This window comes from Gadus chalcogrammus, chromosome 11, assembly GCF_026213295.1.
Source record: "Gadus chalcogrammus isolate NIFS_2021 chromosome 11, NIFS_Gcha_1.0, whole genome shotgun sequence".
In the NCBI taxonomy this organism is placed as follows: domain Eukaryota; kingdom Metazoa; phylum Chordata; class Actinopteri; order Gadiformes; family Gadidae; genus Gadus; species Gadus chalcogrammus.
In genome coordinates this window covers 10,223,051-10,246,880 of record NC_079422.1, presented here as the reverse complement: position 1 = coordinate 10,246,880, position 23,830 = coordinate 10,223,051, and the positions used below count along the sequence as shown (strand labels likewise).

The 23,830-nt window shown below is 44.1% G+C and overlaps 1 protein-coding gene across 1 annotated transcript in view; it reads right to left on the bottom strand.

Moving 5' to 3' along the window:
• mtmr11 (myotubularin related protein 11) overlaps window positions 1-23,499 on the bottom strand; it is a 29,142-nt gene extending 5,643 nt beyond the window's left edge. The window contains exons 1-12 of the mRNA XM_056602451.1: window positions 23,046-23,499; window positions 15,041-15,110; window positions 10,418-10,554; window positions 10,162-10,231; window positions 9,755-9,894; window positions 9,233-9,317; window positions 7,078-7,225; window positions 6,103-6,190; window positions 5,665-5,753; window positions 4,791-4,918; window positions 577-655; window positions 132-202 (exon numbers count right to left, since the gene is read on the bottom strand). Coding sequence (XP_056458426.1) covers window positions 132-202; window positions 577-655; window positions 4,791-4,918; window positions 5,665-5,753; window positions 6,103-6,190; window positions 7,078-7,225; window positions 9,233-9,317; window positions 9,755-9,894; window positions 10,162-10,231; window positions 10,418-10,554; window positions 15,041-15,110; window positions 23,046-23,102 — 1,162 coding nt within the window. The 5' untranslated portion in view covers window positions 23,103-23,499. The remainder of the gene's footprint in view (window positions 1-131; window positions 203-576; window positions 656-4,790; window positions 4,919-5,664; window positions 5,754-6,102; window positions 6,191-7,077; window positions 7,226-9,232; window positions 9,318-9,754; window positions 9,895-10,161; window positions 10,232-10,417; window positions 10,555-15,040; window positions 15,111-23,045) is intronic.
• Between the last annotated feature and the right edge of the window lie 331 nt (window positions 23,500-23,830).

The following is a 23,830-nucleotide window of genomic DNA, read 5'->3' as shown; positions in this document are numbered from 1 at the left end:
CGCACTGACCCTGAGGCACGCTGTGTACCCGTGCTGCGTCCAGGGCCTGGATCAGTCCATAATGAGCGCCGCCCGGTGAATAATGAATGGATAAATTCATCCGAGCCGGGGTTGGAGGTCACCTGACTCACCTTGCAGTGCGACGGTCATGTGACCACCCCTCAGGAGACAGGCCACTTCGCCCGCCTTCCTCAGACAGCACCTGAAGGGAGAGGGAGAGGGAGAGGGAGAGGGAGAGAGAGAGGGAGAGAGAGAGAGAGAGAGAGAGAGAGAGAGAGAGAGAGAGAGAGAGAGAGAGAGAGAGAGAGAGAGAGAGAGAGAGAGAGAGAGAGAGAGAGAGAGAGAGAGAGAGAGAGAGAGAAAGAAAGAGAGAGAGAGAGAGAGAGAGAGAGAGAGAGAGAGAGAGAGAGAGAGAGAGAGAGGGAGAGAGAGAAAGAGAGAGACCATGATTACATGTAATCCCACAATTAACGGTAAATGTTTCCCTTTAATGTTGGAAAACACACGTCCCCTTGATAGAGAAAATGGTGATCCGATTTGTGTGCTGAGTTGAACTGGCCAATCTGAATACTTTACCTGGTGTAGTCCAGCCAATGGGTGCTCTCGAGGGTGGATAACCACTTATCGTCAGGGACCGTTACCGAGTTGGAGATATCTGTGAGCAACAACAACAAAAACAGAGAATGGTCAACATAATAGTCCTGCAGATGAGTCACAGATAACGACAACATAGTTAATGAAGTATAGCAGTATTTCCTTTCCTATTCAACATCCCTAAAATAAGTTTTGAAGCCCAAGCGTTGTCAAACAATGATGAAAAACACCATGAAGCACCATTATTCTACCCATCAACACGACATTATCAAAAGGTGGAAAAACTGAAACGTTTCTTCTCTAGAACAAAAACAACATGAACAGAACAGAAAGCAAATGGACCATTCGTCACCAGACAGATGGGAAGACAGATCAATCTGTGTTTTTCTAAATGTCTGGTTTGGAAGCAGCTGTGAATAACTGAAACTCAAAGTGCTGATAAGACACAAAGCAGCCCGAGAAAACACTGAGCCCGCACAATCAATGACCCTGAATAACAGCCCACATCAGAAATAATGAGAGGGGGAGAGAGACAGAGAGATGAGCGAGAGACAGAGAGAGACAGAGACAGAGACAGAGAGAAAAGAGAGATAGAGGGTTATGAGAGAGAGCGCGACAGTAATCCAAACAAATATTTAGATAAGTCACCATGACTAACTATTTTATGGTTTGGGGGGGTGTGTGTGTGTGTGTGTGTGTGTGTGTGTGTGTGTGTGTGTGTGTGTGTGTGTGTGTGTGTGTGTGTGTGTGTGTGTGTGTGTGTGTGTGTGTGTGTGTGTGTGTGTGTGTGTGTGTGTGTGTGTGTGTGTGTGTGTGTGTGTGTGTGTGTGTGTGTGTGTGTGTGTGTGTGTGTGTGACAAAACATGAGGGAGAGCTACAAATGAGTACAGATGTCCCACTTCCAGTAAAGAAACAAGAAAGAAGATGTTGCGTGTGAGAAAGAGAGCGAGAGAGAGAGTATATTTGTGCACATATGTGTGTTTTTGGAGCTCTTTCAGACCTAAGATGGTCTCATGGTGGTTGTTGGAAGGTCTTTTGATTGTCTTGGTCAGGCATTTAGTGACAGAGCAGGGGAATGTGATCCTCTAACAATTATACTGACTGGCGGGTTCAGACTTGTCATCATGTGGCCGCAACCGCCAAACAAACCATTTCCAAGCTACTTATTAAAAGACATTTAGTTTTGTGTAGCATACCAACCCAAACATAACCCCCGCCCCTTATTTCCCATAAGGTCCTTTAAGGATAACAGACCACATCTGTATGACACATAGTTTACTTAAAAAGGATTCGGCTGGTTTGCAAAGACTCCAGATTAATGTGAACATTGTTTAAGTTGAGAGGGTCAACCATGTCAGCCAGGATTTTTGTCCAACTTTTTCTCCCCCGACCCCTTAGCAAGGCACATGCTATCTCCCATAGCTGTATCTTGGTTTGTCCACCACAGGTTAGACAAAACTAAAACACAATCGCCAATTGTGCTCAAAAACAAACAAAGTTTATATTTTGTTGACACAGGCTACTGTGAGACCCGGAACTTAGAGAATGCGTCATGCAGCTAGAATTAGTGATAGTGGCTGCTGGGGGATAATTCGGACATCTGACTGCAGAGCACTATTTCAATAAGAGAGGGTAAGAAGGGGACTTTTTTAGAGGACTGGAACGCAGCCTAAGCATTATGTGTTAACACACTACTGAACATGGTTATGGAGACCGAGAGGGGAGCAGATTGAATTCTTCAGTGTTAAATGACCTGGTCATGAGCATGGTGGTGAATTTGGATCAAACTGTTTGTTCAAACTCTTTTTATTGTTTTGCTCACCGGTTTCAATGGACTGACTCAGGGAGGTAAAAGTTAATTTTGTCTCATTCTATGCACATCCACACTACCAGGAACTGAGCAGTGTGGATTCTGAATCAAAAATTGTGAATATGTAAGTTTGTGGGCACTATTTGTTTAAAGGGGACCTATTATGCTTTTTTGACTTTTATGACCTATAAACGTTGTTATAATGATTGACAGTCATGTTTAACCATACTAAAGTGTCAAATAATGACGTACATGCATTTCGACGTATTCCCTGCTGACAGTCTGGGGTGGCTGTGCACTCGGGACAACGTTTGCGATTCACTTGTTCACATTTCCGGGAAATCATCTACATAGATGCACTCCTGCCGCGCCCCCATATGCCTGGTCAAATCTGCCCGCGCGCGCGCTTCAAGGAAGGTAACCAATCACAACGGAGTTGGGTTGGCCGGAGGGGGGCGAGGGGGCGGAGAAGGACGAAAACGAGCGTTGACAGAGAATGCTGAAAGCGCCCAGATGAGACGAAGAGTTTCCCGAAAGTCGAAAAAGCATAATAGGTCCCCTTTAAACTACCTAGCCAGTGCAGTTCGTATGTGCTTAGTTGTGTGGTACAGACCTAGATATAGTTATAGGAGCACCTGAATGCTAGTTTGGAATAGAATGGGTGTCAATGGATAGCCAACTGCCTGATAACTGAATGCACCTCCACAGCAAGAGGGGGTTGAATACAAAATAATTTCTTGTGTTGAGATATTAATTGTCTGTAATAAATAGTTATTTAATCACGTGACAAACATCAACATCTAAATTAGAGATGGGACCATCACAACTTTTGTAACAGAACCCTAAGAAAGAATCCTACCATTCATCACGCATGAACAGACAGGATAGACAGGAAGACCGGGCTAACTCCACCCAGCTAACACCCCCAGGGTTTGAGTGTCTCAACAGAGTAAATAAATAATGGGCTTCTCCGTGGAAGCCGGGGAGGTAGCAGAGGGATTTCCTAACTACTTGAAATACAGGTCAAAAGGTCAAAGGCGACCTGACCTTCTCAGACTGTGTTGGATTTAGGAACAAACTGGGTCAAATTAAATAATCCATAAATAAGCACGGCCTATTGTTGTTTATAGTCCTTGAAAGTACAAAAAAAATAAAATGATAAAGTCTCCTATAGCTTTATGTATTTTCTTTTAATATAATACAACTTAAAATACTACTTGACTACTTTATAAATCCTTAGGGTGAATATTCAGTTTGCACTGAATGGCTAAACGTCATACACATCCTAAAATCGAATAGAGAATAGTCAATTTTCTGGATGTAAAGCTTAATTTAGCTTGGGGATAACCTCTGGTGGTGTAAGAGATGCCGGGGGGTCTGTCACCTGGTCCAGGTTAGAGGCTCTACTGTCCCCAGTAGCCTGCTAATGGGACCCAGATTCAGGCTAGAATACCCCTGCTCTCTGGCCTGGTCTGCCTAGCAGCACCAACACAACCAGCGTCTGCGACATCGATGTGACCGAGCGACATGGTCGCAAAGCTCTGATGCGAAAAAGTTGAACAAGTTAAGGGAGCGAATGTCCACGTAGATGTAGCAGATTGGTGAATTAACGAGCGGGACTTAGCTGCTAAACTAGCTAACATTTTGATTCTGATAAACATTAAAACTACTTCTGAAAAGTGTGTTACACTCTAATTTTATACATAAATAGTTGAAGTATAATATATAAAGATAATCTTTTTATTGTCCTTTTTTTTTATTGTGCAGATTCGTTGGATAGTTGATAAATCATGCTCTAGTGCTCCTTCGGTGGAATAACGCGTCAGGTCGACTGCGGTGTGTAGGAACACGGTTTGCAACATTGATTCATGGTGTGTGCGCACCACGACAACCTGCTTCCCCCAGCACCACCATCAACAACCCCCAGCATGCACCACCAGTTCCCCGCAGCACCCTCACCCCCAGCTCTGGGGAGATGACAGCCAAATGGGTGTCACCAGCCCAGATAGGGATCTGATGGGACCAGTGGTCCGATCCATCGGCCTGTCCCCATGCCTTCATTTGAAACCCAACGGCCCGCTTGATTGGATCGACTAACGGTGGTTTCATTCACGCTTGTCACTTAAGTATTTAAAGGGATTTACAAAAGGGTTACTGCATACTATTAAAACGTCTTGGGTCTCATGTCCTTGACTGTATTTGAGGGAGTGTGCACTGTTACATGAGGGAGCGTGTGTGTCTGCGTTTGCGCAAGTGTGTGTGAATGTGCGCAAGCTTTTAGGTGAGTGACTGAGTGATCAAGGGAGTGAGTGGGTGAGTGAGTGACCGATCAAGAGAATGAGGGCGTTAGTGAGTGAGTGTCCGTGCGTGTGTTGTCCTTCCCTACCTCCCAGACAGAGGGCCCGCAGGCGACTGTGGGCCAGCTGGAGTTCTGCGGGGCTGGGCATCTCCTCCCCCAGGTCCACCACCACACACAGAGACCACTGGCTCCCAAACAACACCAGCTCCAGGTTCCTGCAGCACAGGTCATTTAAGAACATTAAAAAGGGATTTTGAGTTGATTGAGGGTGTTTTTTTTTTAATATAAATGTTCATACTAATATTAGTGTGAACATTTTACTTGAATTTTCTGTTACAGCTTCAAGCGACCAGGCTAGCTTCCCTTCCCGTGATAAATGAGGATGCAGAATGGACTGATGTTCGCCCAGTCCGCTATCACCTACTCCTTTCAGCAGGTTATCCCAACGTGTCGTTGTGTGGCCTCTATGATTATGAGCCCTACACAATTGGCTGCTGACGTGGTGCTGTCACCCCCAGAGTTGAGCCGAAGCCAATCGGAAAATACATTGTCATCATTAGCAGCTGTTCCTAGGAGTATGCAGTTTGGCGGTTAACCCCAGCTATGATTGACGTCAGGAACCACATTACAGCAATTTGATCAACCAAAAAGTCTTCTGTCAGCAACATTTTGGAGATAGCACATTATTTCTACTTCCAACCGTGGTTTGTGGCAAAACTGATGACGACTAACCTCTGAATCCCATGATAACACCGACGTGCGTGCGAGCGCGTGCATGTGCGTATGTGTGAGGGTTAGTTTGTATGTATGGTCGTGCGTGCATGCGTGTGATAGTGTGTTAGTGTCAGTAGTGCGGTTGTGTGCAATGTGTGGTTGTGACTATGTGGATGCGTGCGTGTGTGAGTGTTAGTGCGTATGTGCGGTTGTGACGGTCTGCGTACGTGTGTGGGCGTACACACACCTGGTGTCGTCTTTCTCGTGGTAGATGTTGTTCTGGAAGCTGGACATCCTTAGGAGGTCACTGCCTCGGGGGTGCCTCCAACTCCAGCGCTAAGACAACGACAAACATTCACTTTAACACATGGGCTCCAACCACAGGCTGTGGTGGGCGGTACGATCGGATAGGTTTCCACATTAAAACAGGAATCCCAAGAGATACACAGCCCTCTTTAAATCAACCCAGCTCCATCTCTAGGATACCATTGGAGCAATTAATGTGAGTTAAACACATGTTATTACTGTGTTTATCACTTAGTTTGTTTTTATTATCTTGAATTCTTTTATGATTGTTTATAATTCATTATTGTGTTGTTTTTAGGTCATAGATATATCTGACTGACTTTCTAGAGTTTTTTAAGTCCAACAGTCATCTAACTAACTGTTAAGATGAGCTACTCACAGGGATGCGTCCTTCGTTGAAGTGGGCAAACGTTCTCTTCAGCTCAGTGTCCAGAACCCTTTGTGGAACCACGTTGTACCTGGGTAAGCTGTGTGAGTGTGTGTGTGTGTGTGTGGGGGGGGGGGGGACACACAAATCAAGCTTAGTGTTTATGTCAAGAGTTTTTTTTTTTACAGATAACATGACATGATGCTAACCTGGAGGAAGTTGATAGCATTTGACTTGGTATATTTAGATATGTTCACCTGGACTCTGCATGGCCTCCTCCCCTATCCCCCACCAAACCTTCTCCCCCCCTTACTCTCCTTAAAACATCCCTCTTACGCACTTATTGGATGTTCTATGTCCTGGTTCTTAGAAACAGTACTTAGCATTGTCAGCATCTTATCCTAGCTATCTTTGTTGTATACAGAGATAGGGTTAACCTAGCAATTGTAAATGCTTGGCACTTACAATTTCTATGAAAAACAGTTTCTATGAACATCTTAACTGTACCGACAGAGATGTATTGTTTCTCTTTCTTCTGACAAATGTACTTATTGTTAGTTGCTTTGGATAGAAGCATCTGCTAAATGCCCTTGATGTAAATGTAAATTATTCATTGTTTTTTTTCAAAATATCTCCATTTATGCATCAGCTGCTGCATAAAGATCCTTGCTACCACATCACCAGACGTGGCCCACCGGCTAAACTAGATAAGAAGCGCAACCAAGGTCAATTCTAATGGGCTTCCCTTTGTTTAAATACTTTTCGCAAATAAGCACTTCCATTAAACCACAGCACAAACGTCGGTTCCGATTTCGATGAAACTGGCTGTGTGCTCCACAAATGATTAAATAACCAGGTCACCTGGCTCTACGTCCGCCACAGTGTTAACCTGGGCCTTGTGCTCTCCCTAATGGGAAACATTTGCTGTTGTTCTACTGTATCTCTCCGTAGGTCCCTAGTGTGTGGCTGTGCCGGGCAGCCCTTCACCTGGTGGACATCTCGAAGCGGTCGTTGACCGTGCTGACCCGCCAGCCCTTGGCTCCGCACCGCTCCAGCTCCCGCTCCCACTCGTCCACAGACTCAAACCAGTTCATCTGGCCGTCACGGCGACGGTTGCTAAGGAACTGCTTCATCTCTGAGGGCAACACAACAAGGAATCCATGATCAGAATATTGATGCTCAGGGTTCAGTCGGAGGGCTCTGAGTGACGGCCAGTACTGTGTATTTTTCACGCAGAATTCGGTTGGCAGAATCCATTTTGTGCGGCCAGGGAGGTTGCAGAGCCTGCCAAGTTTTGATAAAATCCCAGCTGAGAAGCTTCTAGATGTCTAGATGTGCTTCTAGATGTGTAAAGTCAAACAGGCAAAGACACAACCTCATATTGCACTCACTCTCCCACCCATCCATTGGCGGTTGTGTTTTGGGGAGTTTCTCTGTGCCCTTTTGACTGTTTGACAACGATTGAAGGTGTCAGGTATAGTGGGGCTGTGAAGCCCCCTTTTTAGACAGTCTCCCTGGGACAAAGGGCTTCCACCAACACAGCCTGACAGTGTGCGCTGTGCATGACATCACACACTGGGGATGTAGTAAGACGAACTTACACGACTCGTCTGCGGCGGCGCCAACGTTGAATAAAGTATGGGCTAATTGAAGAGGTTAAAGACGTTAAGCCAACACAGTCACTCCATCAAGGTGGCGTGAATGCTCACCACTTTCTACGGGTCGGCGACCCTGTGACAGGGTTCAGCTAGGGGTCAGGGAGGGACAAGTGTAGGGGAAGCGAGGTACATTATTGATCTGGCTGCTGAAAGACGGCCACGACCTAGTCTCTGTAGCGCAGCGCCAACATAGCATAACGCTGTGACCAACAAGGATCGCATTTCTCTTTATGGTTCCGGACGCAATGCCTGAGTGCCAGCTCAGGCCTGAATCAGATAGAGGCTGGCCTGCAGGGCATGGACACTTTCCATTTTCTGGGAAGGAATCCTTTGAAATAACAAGTTGAGCGCCAAAAATGCACATAAAACTCAGTTTGAATGAAGTGAAAACCTTTAATGCTTTAATATGCTGAGTTCTTCATTTTCCATTAAGGGAAGTGAAGTCTTCAGTAAGCCTTCGTTTCTGTGCCCGCTGCACAAAAACAAGATTACCCAAATCAGGCTGCAGTTACAGTGAAGGAAACATTTTCTTGCCGTAATCGTTGAACAGCACGATATAGAAACAGAAGTAGTTGTGCTGCTAGTTTCTTTATGATTGTCTTACTTAAGGCATTAGACCTCTGCAAAAACAAGGAAGAATGAAAAGAGAGGGGGAGACAATTTCTCGCGTTTTAGATATGCATTTCATGCGACGCGTCTCCACCCCCGTAGTTTCGAACAAAATAAGTAATCAAAACTGTAATAGCATACAATTATGCAAGCTGCCATACTGTATTAGTGTAAGACGCTTATTTACATCTCCACAACTAAGTATGTAGCTCCACAACTAAGTGTGGCGTCAAACGGTGCCTTCCCCGGGCCAATTACATGTCTTCAGCAAGTAAACGACCATTACCTTGTATGGGTGCTTCTTGGTAATTCCACATGATGCCTTAGAAATGCTTACGTGTATATCTGAGATCAAGGATTATGATTCAGCATAGGGTAGAAATGGCCGAGTTTAGGGCTTGGGTTGTTGCTAGGGGAAAGCAGTGCATCATTGGAATAACCAACCAGAATAGATTTTGTTGTCGTCCTTTATTTATTCTACAGTATACAGCAGGGACTCGAGGGAGTCTTACAATGAACACATGCATGCATGGGTGGATGAATCACGAATCATGAGGATGAGTGACTCACTGGCTCCTACAGCCTTCAACATGAGTTCTGTTACATCCTAAAAGATGAACTGCATACAAAAATAATGATACAAACAGACAGGCAGACAGGTGCATAGGGAGAGTGAGCCAGTCAGAAAAAGAGATAGCAGGGAGAGTGAGACAGTCAGACAGATGGTAGGCAAGGCAAAATAGATAGATGGATAGATAGATAGAAAAACATAAATGCACAGTATTATATATTCATTGCCAAATGGTGTTCATGCGTGCATGAGAGTGCATGTGTGGGATTTGTGTGTTGAGAAGTGCACCCGCTACACTACTCACCCACGCTGCCCAGAGCGGCGTTCTGGAAGGCCAGCACACAGCCGGGCTTGAGAGGCTGGTAGGTCTTAGCGATGGTGTAGGTTATCTGAGGAGAGACGCATCGACATGACAGGGGTCACCAGGGGTCAAGCCCTGCGCTCTCACAGATCAACTGCTCAGGGCTGAGCGTATTTAAAGAGTAACTCAAAACTCAAATCAAACCGCAACGGCAGCGCCCTCTCTGGCAGAGCACGGAACACAAATATCATTGGTGGGAAGTGCTAGCTTTATGTCCTAAAAGGCATTAGCTCATCTCTCGTAGCTAAAGCATTCTCGCTCTGACTCTATGTACTCTATCTATCTGATTTCAGAACAGCAATGTGTCACATTAACAAGATTATTTTCAAAGCTTCTAGATGTAGTAGCAAAAAAATATATAGATATATCCTCCTCTCGATACCCTTGATTTATTTCCTCTTTTATCCATTGAATACCTGCGTTCTAACACAAGCAGATAGCATGTTAAACCAGCGGGCCACAGACCTCCACGGCCTGGGTGTCGGGGGTCAGGCGGTCGAAGAGGAAACAGATGACCCTCAGGTCCCTGCAGTAAAGCACCAGCTCTTCTGGGGTGAACTTCAGAGACGAGTTGGGGGTCACCAGCTTGGTCCTGGACGGGCCAACTGGAATTAATAAATAGATAAACTGATTGTTGGTGTGATCTTTGGGCCTTTTTCAACGTCTCATGTTGAGCCATCCTTTGTTATGATCAAGTTGCAAGAAATTTTGATTGGACAGAGCAAAGTTTCTATGCGAGTCGGAAAGTAACGAAGATTCCTTTTTTTAGGTAAAGGGTTGCAGATAGTTATGCTTGGGTATAAGGTTGGAGACTGTAGAGTTAAAGCATGAAGTCAGAACCAGTTGAGGATTATATTAGACTCCATTCTTACCCGCAACAACCTTTTCAATGGAGGCCAGCGCCACATCATGCTCCCCTAACAAGACAGGGTCAGCGTTGTCCTGGAACAATAATTAACAATATCATTCATCATTATTTACCCCAACAAGGTCTCAACATCAAACAGTACCTCTTTAACCTCCCATTGGGTATTCCCATGATGCATTGCTAAAACCCTCTTAAGGTTAAGCCTGAACATTACATATTTTCCACATATCCTCTGTGGAAAGCTGAGCTCTGGCACTCACGTCTGGCTTGGGGCTGTCCTGGGGGACGAATGACACCCTGAAGTGGGTGCAGAAGAGGGTTCCAGCCAGCCAGCCCCCGCCCTCCCTGGCGGTCAGCTTCTTCCTCACCAACACGGCCCTCTGGAGCACACACTCCCCTGGAGAGGCACGCAGGAGAGATGGGAAATGTAGTCCAGAGGGTTAGACAGAGAGGAATGGAGTTGTAGTACGAGTGGTGAAACTACAAGATGAGACATGGGATTGGGAGTTGTAGTTCTGAGACTGAAAACAAAAAAAGCTAAGACGCACAGAGGAAAAGATGAGACAGGGTGAAGGATTGTAGTCTAAGAGCAATACAGAGGCAAAGTGGGTGTCAAACAATAAGATGTGGCAAAGCGAATGGAAGAATGCTTCTGATCTCCTCTACATGCAACGACAATACCGGAGCTCGGAGGCGTTGTTTTGTTTTTATTTTCCCAACAAAACATTTGTGGTTCAGGCAGGGCCTCCCGAGTAAAAGACTAAAGAAGGAGAATGCCTCAACAATCCCTCAGCCCCTATAAAAGGCAACCGCAAGCACAGATGTATTCACTCACATTCTCACAGGCAAATCAAATAAATAAAGCCAGATGCAGACGTTGACACACACACGCCTGGTCTTACAAATCGCATGGGTTTACACACACACACACACACACACACACACACACACACACACACACACACACACACACACACACACACACACACACACACACACACACACACACACACACACACACACACACACACACACGTTTTCCAGCTTGGAAGTGGTTGCTATGGTAACAGAATCAAGAATCAAGTGGGGTTGGAAAGAATGGGAATTTGTCCCTGACAAAAAAACACAAAAGCACACAACTACATGAATGCAAGAGTCAAATAACTTAATAATCTTTTAAAACATTAAAATAAAGCTGACAAGACCAACAGCGTTTAAATACCAATAGAACAGAGAGCTAATATATCTTAGTGGATGGGGGCAGCCTTGTTGGAATAATAAAGTGATTCAAGACTCATCATGTTTAAAAAAAGAAAGAAAAGTGCTAAAAAAATAAAGTTGCCTTGCCTGGCCTTTACATTTGATGCACTGCTGCTTATAGTGTTTCAGAGTCGTTTCAATATTTTTAATATTGCAAGCTATTTTTAACAAAGAGCCAACAGCCAAAAAGTGAATGTGAAATTCCTTTCACACAGAAATTCTGGGATGGCAACCAGAATAATTCCAGGCATTCCAGACATAAACAGGAGGGCCAAAGTTTTAAAAATAAAGGCTGGCAAGGGACTAGCATCACAAGGCTAGAATTAAGGCTACAACCCAACCCAAAGGGATGGATTTAAAAGGGAATTTTGTCTGGGATAACTGGGATTAAATGTAAGATCGTTTAAGACAGTTCAGGCCCAACAAGGACATTCAAAGGAGCTGGGACTGTTGGATTTGATTCGATTTTCTTCATGACCACAGTTTACAAAACATTTTAGATGTCATGTCACTACGGTCATGTTTTGATATGAACAATTTTATTCATTTGAATTGCCAGTGCCTTTTAAAATCATTAAAATCATCATCATAATTACTGCAGAGCGTAAAGGTGCTTAGCGATAGGACACAAGTGAGTGTCTGTTGCGTGCCGGATTGCTGCTAACAGTCTCGGTAGGGTAGGAGAAGTGTCAGTCCTTCCAGACTCCCCAGGGGGCTACAGGGATGAAAACAACCCACTGGCAGGATGGGGCTGTTTAACTGGGTGGTTAGGTTTAGGTGTTACCATAGAGATGGCTAGGTCCAAGAACAAGGTTAGCGATGGTTAGGTTTAGGTGTTACGGTATGGAGGCTAGGTTCAAGAACAAGGTTAGCGATGGTTAGGTTTAGGTGTTACGGTATGGAGGCTAGGTTCAAGAACAAGGTTAGCGATGGTTAGGTTTAGGTGTTACCATAGAGATGGCTAGGTTCAAGAACAAGGTTAGGGATAGTTAAGTTCAGGTGTTACGGTAGAGATGGCTAGGTTCAAGAACAAGGTTGGAGATTTCTTAGTCTAGAAACTTGGTTTTCTATGTTTTGCTTAGGAGGTCAGTCTTGTAAGGTTCTACCAAATGTGAACATAGAGCAGCTAGCCAGCAGTAATCAGAAACTATCCATGCCGTCCAGGGAACGCTAGTAGCACAATTACTCTACAAGTACTTGAGAACTGGACTTTTAATACTGTAAGCCGTTCTATATAGATCCTGGGAACAGCCAGGGTTACCATCTCCACATACAAACACGGTAAGAACCCCAAAAAAATAAACATTTTGCAGATTTTGAACACAATGCAAAGCAGCGCCAGACTGTGTTTGAATTGGGTTTCTAAACTGAAGGGGTTTGTTCGTTGATGTCGTGAATGTTTAAAACAAGGCAAAAGGAGAAATGGAGGAAGGAAAAGAGTAAAAGAGAGATGGGCACATAGTAAGAGCAGACATTCATCTGGACCAAATGATCTAAGAGTTCCTTTGGGTTGGGTTCCCATTTGTTTCCCATCTGTTTAGCTTGCGTGCAGAGCCCAGTGCTTACCCTGAGGAGATGGAGTCCAGGAAAGAGGTCATGTTTGGCTTATGGGCGTCACACAGGAATAGAGAACTATATGAACCAGACATTTACACATCTGGGTTAGAGGTCATTTTTTTGTAAAAGGGGGCATATTTGAGCACACGTTTTAAAACTTTCAAAATATGCAATATGAGGAACTTTGTCTCAACGGAAACTGCCGAAAAACAGATAAGTCACTGAAGCCATTCTCTTCCCCTTTTGTCAGTCAGTAAGACCAGAGTTTGATTGACAGGTCTGACATCCAATGGAAATATGAGCGCTGGGGGGAATGAGAGTGTCTGTATACTGTGGTTTACAGTGCGCAGTATATACCCTTTGTGTTCCATACATCCCATTCATAAGGGGGACATCATGATCTACCTATGGCTGTGCTCCCTCCGCCCTGTCGGACCCCCAGCTGAGCTGCCTCTCACTTTCTGCTCCCCTGCCGTGCTGATTGCACCGAGACAGAGCAGGGTCCAAGGTAGGACAGGGAATAACCACACAGCTACTCACTCAAGGCCCCAATGTACTTAAAGCAACATTTGTTAACGCTTTACAATAAGGGCACATTCATTAAATATTAATTAATATAAGTGAATGCAGTAAGAAGCAATAACCATATTATTATTAACAACAGATAACGGATCTGTCCAGTAATCATTTTCTAATTGTATTCCTGTTAATTAAGGTGTTCATTTATACATTGTTTGATAGGGTCCAGAGAATTATAAACATGTATAATATAGAGTCAAACACACAACTGTCATCCAATCAGGCTTGTTGCTGGAGATTGTTGTAGTTATTTGAATTCCTGAATAAATGATTACATACCTTAACCTACACTAAGAAACCCCTTGCTTTGCCATGTCTCACATGGGAATGTTAGGCTTTGACAGACAAATAATTTGTCTGCCACATTACTAAACAATGATCAAACCACCATTACTACCAATAACATTCCTAGATTCCTGCATACCCTAAACATTGAAATATGTGTGCATAATCAAGCTTTACAAACACACAACTGTGGTCTAAAACATTAATGCAGCCCAACCCAATACCTCTAATCCGCAGTTTGTACAAATTAAACTCCCTCTAGGCATTATATCATGATCCATTTTAGATGATATCTTCAATATTTAGACGAGGTAATCATAATATGAAGTTATCATCATGTTGTGCCAGTGTGTATCTCAACAATGGAGGGTCAGATCTCAGATCCATGTGCCCTCTATCATGTTGTTTAGAGTGGGTCTCTCTAACTGTGTGTGTGTGTGTGTGTGTGTGTGTGTGTGTGTGTGTGTGTGTGTGTGTGTGTGTGTGGTGTGTGGTGTGTGGTGTGTGGTGTGTGTGTGTGTGTGGTGTGTATGTGGGGGATGTGGGTGTACATTCATGCGCAACAGAGGAGAGATTAAGGGAGAGAGAGGAAGAGAGAGGGAGAGTATACAGGTATTGCTACTTGATCCTTCTCATTCACCTGGGTAACACTGTCTACTGGCTCCGGTGTGTGTGTGTGTGTGTGTGTGTGTGTGTGTGTGTGTGTGTGTGTGTGTGTGTGTGTGTGTGTGTGTGTGTGTGTGTGTGTGTGTGTGTGTGTGTGTGTGTGTGTGTGTGTGTGTGTGTGTGTGTGTGTGTGTGTGTGTGTGTGTGTGTGTGTGTGTGTGTGAAAGTGGCTGTGAGGACACTAATTGCCTTGCCACTTATTATGCATAATGAGTGCATTTAGAGGGCGACTTTAAGCTCCTACTGGGTCAGGTCTTTAAAACCACTACAATATTTACGTACTATAATACAAGCCTTTATATATTTACAATTTATTGTGTGAGTGTGATACTACCACTAAGCAATACTTGTGGGTAGTTAGTTATGTTCTATAACTAATATTAATAATAATAATATTAGCACACATTTGCATAAGAGACACAGGGTGAGAGAGGGTTAGGGCGATTCACACAGAAACAGAGAGGGTGAGGGCGATAGAAATAAAGTGACACACCGACTACAGGGACTGAGGTCAAGGATGTTCTGATCGATCTCACCAGGTAGACAACGCAGTCCAAACATGTCGCGGCTCCTCGCGTTCAGTCCGCTAGGGCTCAGCATCCTCTCCTACGGAGGAAGAAATCAATTAATGGATTATTAGAATGGATAATCACACCATGCTAGCCACACGATGCTTACCATGTTATGCTAGCCAGTCAATGCTAACAGAGCAATACTTACCACGCAAGGCTTATCACACAATGCTAACCACGCAATGCTGTAATCGCACAATGCTAAACATACAATGGGTAGGTGCAAATTCAAGGACAGTTGGCTGGAAGACGTCCGTTTCCGAAGTTGGCTCGCGTCTATTGCCAACCCCCACCATCGCGTGTTTTAGGTCTTAAATTTCATTCAAGGTGGTATTAAAAAGGTCTTAAAAAGTCTTACATTTGACTTGCTGAAACCTGCAGATAGCTTCCCGTAGCCTACCTTTGCTCCCCCAGTAGCTAGAAAATGTGTTGGGTGTAAAACGAGCACGAGGCATTCTGCTCCCCCTTTGAAAAAACAAAGCTCAGACGCGCTGTTTTGGAATTTTCCCCGTATGTCGTCATAAGGAGAGATGCCACCTCCCCTTTCTCTGCCTTGCCAGCCCAGAGAATTTGGCCCGCCAATGAGCTACGACCGTGCGAGCACCACATGTGTGTGTGTGTGTATGATTACACAAACTGTAACGCAAGTGTTGTACACTTCTTTGTTATTTGGATAAGTTCTGCTGTTGGTGTTATGGTGCATATCACGTCGAGTCTTTGACGTCTCGGGTATTTCCGCAACAAGACTGTAGTTGGGATTAACTCAGCCATCATTGAGCCCCGCTGCCTGCGGCCCGCTGCCGCGAGGCACCACCGACGCGAAGCACCACCACCCGGCAGCGGACAGCCGGCAGCAGGCAGCTGGCAGCCGGCAGCGGGCAGCCGGCAGCGAGCGGTTCAGTCTACTTCAGATTGATGTGGAAGTGGAAGAACCAGAGATATCGGAGAACCCGACGCAATCGTTGGTGATTCATAATATTTCTTCTGGAGGCGCACACAGCTTTTGGCCGAGATAATATGTATTATATGATATGTATTATATGATATTATAGGGAGAAAGGGATTGTTGCCCGCATGTCTCCCGCTTGAGCCCCGCTTCCCGCTGCCCGCTGCCGAGGGACCACCACCTCGGCACTGCCCGCTGCCGAGGGACCACCACCTCGGCATTGCCCGCTGCCCACTGCAGGTGGCGCCTAAGCGCTGCCCTCTGCCGAGGCGGTGGTCCCTCGGCAGCGAGTCTCCGGAGGGAGACAATCGCTGTCAACAATCGCGGGCAACAATCCCTTTCTCCTCCATGTCGTGGTTCAGACTAATTCAGATTGATGTGGACGTGGAAGAACCAGAGACGTCGGAGAACCCAACGCAGTCATTGAAGATTCAAAATATCGTCATGAGGCGCACACAGCTTTTGGCCATAATAATATATATTATATGATATAGATATCTATGTATGATATTATTAAGATATAGAGCTCCAGGACTCCCGCCGGAGCACCCGGAGGTTTCTAGAATATTTACAGAACACGGCCAAAGGCTGTGTGCGCCTCGCCATTGCGATACATCCACTGTTAACAGAGCGCATGGTACCGTGGCGGTAAGCTATTCAGGGCCACACCCCCTCTCTCCTCCTCATTTGCATTAAAGCTACAGACACCGAAACGGCGCATTGGGGAAAGCTCAATGTGCGACTGACTTGTAGTGGCTGTGTTTCTGCACCACGGCTAAATTTTGGTAACGTCTTCAACGATTGTGTTAGGGGCCCACTAATATATATTAAAGCATCCATCAAGTAGCATGCCATGGGACCTTTAAATCCACCAAATAAAGGGGGGAAATGCAGAGCAAGTATACCCATCCATCCCTCCCCCTTGTTTATGCAACAATGAACATTCGAATAAACCCTGTTTACCCTCAAAATAAACACAAACACAGACTTGCGGATCCTTTTGTCTGTTATCGTCTTTTCCCCCCTAAATTAGACAATATACGTTGGTTTTACCATGTCTGAGGGACATCGCTCAAGGCGCAATGCTAACCTAAAAATGCTAAGCCCATGCTAAATCTCTCACAGGGCCGGTCAACTTTTTAGCTTCCTACTACTTCAGGCCTGTTCTGGTACAGACTCAAGTTACACAGAACCACACAGAGGCTACTGGAGTGCTACTAGCAGCACATATGGAGTCACTTAGCTCTGCTACTACTGCCACTGACAACGTGCAATGTGTACGCACACACACACACCCACCCTCTCTCTCACACACGCAATAATAATACCTCCAGGGAAGGGAGGATATGGTAGTGCAGGTGCTGAGCAAGCTAAACTCTTCAACAAACAGTCCAAAAGGAATGGGCTTGACATTAAGTCTGAACAGAACTATGCATTAGAGACCAGTACCAGACGACCTAGCCATTATCTTCAGACTATAATGACACCATTCATCATTTGGATGGTTAAAGCACTGCCACGGCCACACAACACTGGGGTTTCTTTTGAGTCAGCGAGTGTGTGTTCACGCAATAACAATGAAGTCAGTCAGGCGCTCATGTTTTCCCACAAAGCCAGGGGCAGTGTGGCACCTCTGTGTTGGCGACATGCTAACGAGGCCCTCTCCCTCCCTCAGTCAATGTGCCCAGTATGGTACACAGCTCACAGTTACACCAAGGGCGTCATGTTAAACAAACGTATGGGGACCAGAGGTCTTCAGTCCTCATAAAGCTTATTTACAATCACTTTCCCTTTCGTTTACTCACACCAGAAGCTGAGGAGTGATGGACTTCCCGTTCGCCTACAGTTGTTTCCACTAGCCTACTGTTTACAAACAAAAGCATCCCTATTTTAATGAATGGTATATTTTCTTCAATGACCATCCTTTTTAAATGTTTCAAAATGGTTTAGCCTTTAAACTAAGTAATACATGCAAACAGTTGGAAGATTAGAGCAAAATCAAAAGCACTGGCGTGTTTGGAGAAAAATTAAAACTCCTAATAAACATATGGATAGGTTTCATTATATTGTGCTTCAAAAAGGTCAACAACTGTCTGCCCCTAAAAAAAGCTTCCTACGGTTTTGGTAGATGTTCAACTTTAATGAATGCCTTTATCATTTCACAACGCAATCACAACAAAGGTCACCTCTGTTAATAAATGTAAGGTCCAAAAAAAATATTTACAGTATTTCTCCAAAGGATCGCACTGAAAGAGACAAAGAAGAGCATTTCGAATATTACAGCCGGAAGTCTTCTGCAGGAATTTGGAGACTTCAATATCCATTTTTGTTTTCCAGTCCGCTAACACACATAAAAACTGTTATAGATATATAATATGTCTGGGGCTTTAATTCTCCCAGAACATCACAGGCTGTTCAGATCTGGAATTATTTTAGTTTCCCTCTTTGAAAGGCCAAGTGCCTCGAATCTGTCTGCTGGGACTTGCCAGGGCTGGTCAACTATGATCGTATTACCGGATGATAACTCTGGAAGATTACTGTTAGTTTCCTTGCAGTTTAAATGTAACTTTTATAATTGCTGGCTCTGATCAGAGATGATGGCCATGAGTTTAGCTCATGAATAACTCAAGGAATGGAGGACCCAAGAGGCTTAATATATATTGTCAATGAATGCACAGATATATTAGCTACATTAAGGAATCATAAATGCTTTTACTTTGATAATGTGTGTATAGCACTTTTCTTGACCAGAATCCTTAATGAAAATGATAATGCTAAAGGTGAGAAATACTCACTCAGTCTGTAGTTTATTTGCATAGGATACATTGTGCAACCATTTCCATCTTTAATGTAAACATAAACCTCTTGCCACTAGGTCTGCTCTCTGCCAAAATTAAAATGGGTCAAAGAGATAAGGAAAGTGGAGTAAGATAATGTCTGGGCTCCATTTCAAAATAAAGGTGTCACACGGAGGCCCTAGATGCCATTTAGGTCTTTGCCGTTATGGGCTCTGGGTCCGCGTCTGCCACCGTTTCACTTTGTTATTTGACTTGTGTGTGACTAAATGCCTGACACTTTCACTGCCTCTTTCTATCTCCCTGAGTCACCCCCTCCACACGCCTCCCTATCCATCGAGGACAGCTGCCAAGGGCTTTTGAGCAGTTTCCACTGCTCAACGCCTTCCATCTCCTAACCACATCCAGACTCCCTCAGCGGGCATGCAGTAGGCAAGTCTGGCTCAGGGTCCTCAGAACATTATGAAAACGACTTTCCTCGAAAAAATGGGGCAGCCATACAAGAGCCACAACTCTGAAAAACGGAAAACAGGACCTTAACGTGCAATTCGACATCTTCGGAACTTAAACCATAAACTGTAAAAATGTCTTCTGAAAATAACCCTTAGCAAAGCATGTTTATTTAAGATGGAGTCAAAAAAGGCTAACAGAAATGTAAAAATCTGCAATGTAGCATAACACTACTCTAACTGTTTGCTGTACTAAAAGGACTACAGCACGTTTGTTTGTTGCTTTGTTCAATTTTAAACAAGAACAGGGCTATTTAGGATCATTGTGACCCGGCTTTTTGAGGTTGTTTACTTTTCCTCACTTTGAAGTGTGGAACCATTGAATTACTTCAGAGACTTGGCAATTTCATAGAAAAGGCTATTATTTCCTAGCTGCCTTGGCCTCTGGTTTTAATCCTTTTGGAAATGGATGCCAACTATTTGAATGCCTTTATAAGAAAGGAATTTTACAACCAAAAGCCGGATGCCAACGATATTAATGGCTTTACCAGAACTGAACACATGAAATATTTTTGAAGCAAAACTCCAGGGACAAAGGAAACCAAATTATGTATGAGCTCCATGGATCAAAGAGCAATGAATGGAAACAGGCTTTAAATGGCTAGCTATCCGTTACAGCAGTAATCAACTGTTATCCTTTTCAGTTTCAACTAACCAACTTACTCAGACGTGGTCATTTTAGTTGTAACTAACCACCTATCTAGCAAGCTGTTTCAGTTATAACTGACAGTTAAACCAAACTGTTTTTACTGTAACTAATTGACTAGCTAGTGGTGACACCTGCAACTAACAAGCAAGCTATACAGACAGCTTTCTAACTAGCTTCTAGCATTGACAGCTCTAACTAACCAGCTATCTAGCAGTTGCAGCTGTAAATGGATTCACATCTAACTCAGATGAAAAGACTGAGAGCATATTTAATATGGAGGGAATAAATCAATGATCCATCTATGGCTGGGCTATGCATTATGAACTTATTCTGTTGAAATATTAATTACTCCTCGAACAATGCAAAGATGCCTCATGACATCACTATTCCGGGACAATATGTGGCTTTTAAGTGGGCAGACATTACCATATGAACCTCTGTTATGAGCATTATCTGTTTTAAACGTTGCTCATGGGGATACAGTATGTGTGGTAGTTTAACAACAGCATCCTTCTGAACAAGACTTTACAAGCACCGACGGCGTTTAGCCTCGCTTGAAGGTCATTTTAGACAAAATCTTCAAATGTAAAATAACAACATGAATATGCGAATGAGTTCTCCCTTGTAACCGTTTTCATAATGAGATCCAGTCTAGAGGAGATTTGACATTCATTTTTCTACACAAGGCTGCGTATCAATGTTGCTACAATAGTGATGCTTGTATTATTATAAGCCTTACTTTGAGTGAAAGCACAGCTGGATGAATACATGCATGTTAATATAAAAGACCCTAGACAGTGCTATGCGTACACAACATTATAAAGGAACATTCAGAGTGGGTTAGACAACCCACTCTTCTAAATGTGTGATGTTAATCACAAATACAGCCTTAGATGTTAAGATTATGTGTCGAGGCCTTTTCCTGATATTGAATTACCAGATGGTGTCCAAAGTGATGCAAATTATAGTTATTCCTATAAGTGATGCTTCGCACTAATCACAGTGTACCAGGTTAATTACCATTGCCGTCTCCACAATCCAAGACAGACTATCAACCTAACATTGCAAAGCCAAAGCTAACTCCAATTAACGCTGACTGATAAAGAACATAATAAATTGCAAAAACACATTTATAAAGGAACAGTTAAAAATAAAGCCAATTGTTTATCATGTTTGTGTTCATAGTAGTAATGCACAACACACAAAACCCTCACGCTCCATAGGGTATTCTGAGAATATTCCTAAACACACAGTAATTACATGATGTCAACTGTTGCCTCCCGCTCCTTTTCTTCCCCGTGTCTGCTGCTCGGTCCATCCCTAATCCTCGCCTAGTTCTCCACGCCTCTTGCTCCCTCCTCCTCATGTGCTGCCATGTGTGATGTTGCTACGATCATGTGTGTTTGCATATGTAATCTGTGATGCTGTACTGAATTGTTCACTGCCCCTTGCCCTGTTGTCTTGTTTGTACGACCCTAGTCGGTGCTTTCTATTATTTTCCTCACAGCCACTGATCTCATAGGAGGTCTTTCGCCTCGTCGTTTATGAATTTGTTCCTAATGAACTTGCTTGGTAAAGTAAAGGTTGATGATGCCGATGATGGCGATGACACACACTGGAAAGCAGTCACAAAGCTATGAACACATGACATTTAACACAAGCCAGTTGATTCTCATTGGTGCGGACGGCTTTGGTTCTGATTGGGTGTGGTCACCATGTTGCGTCGATGAGACAGTCCTATCCGGTTAGGATCTCCAGCCGCCCACCCCCTCCCCCCTCGTCTGACCTTTCCTCCGCTTTGGAGCTTTGTGTTGTGGGAGCCATCTCGGTGGCCTCAGAGAGATCTGGTGAACAGCGATAAGACCAGCCTCCTTCCACATATTATTCAATAATCCTGTGTACTGGGGGGGTTAGGGGCCATGGGCAGGACCCAGCCCCGACTAGCTGCGCTTCTGAGGCACAAAGGCAGCGCATTTTATGGTGTGTGGTACACTGAAAACCGACAAACATTGCCTGGATCAAACCGATATTTTCAGTAAATAACTCGCGTTGTCATGGAATTGGTTTGTGTGTGTGGTGTGTGGGGTGTGTGTGCTGGTGGAATGGGGTCATTGGAGGGCACCTGACAATCTCCCATCCATCAAAAGCCGTTGCCACGGTTACCATGGTGGCAGCCAGATGTGGATGCACATCAGCCATGTGCCATATGCCTGACTTAGGGGGGTGGAGCTTCTGTTAGAGTTTTCCCCCAGTGGAGGCTCAAAATAACCATGGAGCGGAAAATACACAAAGGGAAAAGCAGAAACACAGGGGATCTGGCAACCCTACTGGAATTCATGATCCATGATCCAAACTAACCCATTCATATAGTCAGCTCACTAGACTGTCTGCTGTTGCTGCTGGTAAACAGTCAGAAGAGCCAGTAAGAAACGCAATTTTTGCTTAATAGTTTTCTTCAAATGGGGCTTTGAGGTTCTGGATCATCTTGGGTGAACAGTTCACTCCATCCATGAAGCTCAAACAACCACGTCCACCCCATAATATCCTCAAACACAACCAAACCTTTAATCACCAAGAGTCAGCAGCCAGCAGTAAACACAGTAGAATTGATTTCCATGCAATAACAAATGTGTTGTAACTTGTCTCCCACCAGAAAATAACTAAGCGCAGTATTGTTAACTGCCCCTGGTTAAGCAAATACAGTAAGGCATTCCATAAAAAGGAGAACATAGGAGTAATCCAGACTGCAAACAATCTGAGATCCAATGTCTACATCTATACCTCTGCCATTGGGACTGAATTGCTTCCTGCATCATTAGCATTTCCTGGCTATACCCTGCTGCCTGGTAATTGGCATTGAATAATTAGTTTACAGAACAGCACAAAGAAAACGAGCAAAACATGAAAGGAGGTTTCAAATGTGAACGGTTATACGTATTTGGTAATTGCATCGTGGACGTAATGAATCCAAAATAGTAGTGCCCTTTAAAATGTTTTATAATTGCTTTTAGTACTTTTAATACATATGTTTCTGTTCATATCTTTAAATGTAAATTTTGGATCCACGTACCTTCATATCGGGGACCATTTGTCTGACTTTGAACGTGGTTTTAGATCCCGTTAACATATTGGCGACGTCTTCCTCTGGTCCTGCTAATACATCAACAACCGCAACCTTGTTTTCTATCGGCAAGGGGGTGATGGGTTGGCTGTTCTTTCCATTCCGGTACCAAACAGTACAAAAGAAAGAGGTCCTCTATGATGTGCCCAGACGGTATTCTATCCCGCACCACCGGAGGAGGTACAACAGAGGTGCTCAGCAGTAAGGGACTAACTATTTTCGCTCTTTTCATTGGTGATTTCTGGGGAAACATCAACGTCCCAACGACAAATATAATTTTCCGGACAAAACCTGGGAGGTAGGCGAGTAAAAAACAGCGTCACTGTTAGTCACGGAAAGGAGAACTGTATTCGCAGCTCACACAACTCACAGCCGCGTACTATTTGTTTATTCCCTCGCCATAGTGAAAATGACAGACTACTGAAAAACCCAGTGCAGGGAGCTTCTTAAAGGGCCAGTGCGTGTCGGCGATTCAACCAACCCAAGGCAGAGAATGAACCCCAGAATTATGGACAGCCCATTTTTTAAGGGTCTCTAGTTGACATGTGATTGTTATTTTTCCGATTTTTTTTTCCTGTTTTGTCATTTTTTATATTATTTATGTTTTTTCTCCATAGACCGTCTGTATTTTAGGGATAATGTTACCTAACATGTATTGCACTGGGAAACGTTTGTAGCCTCCATTATTCCCATGGTCATAAAATATATTGTCCAGTAACTTAAGAGATTTTTTA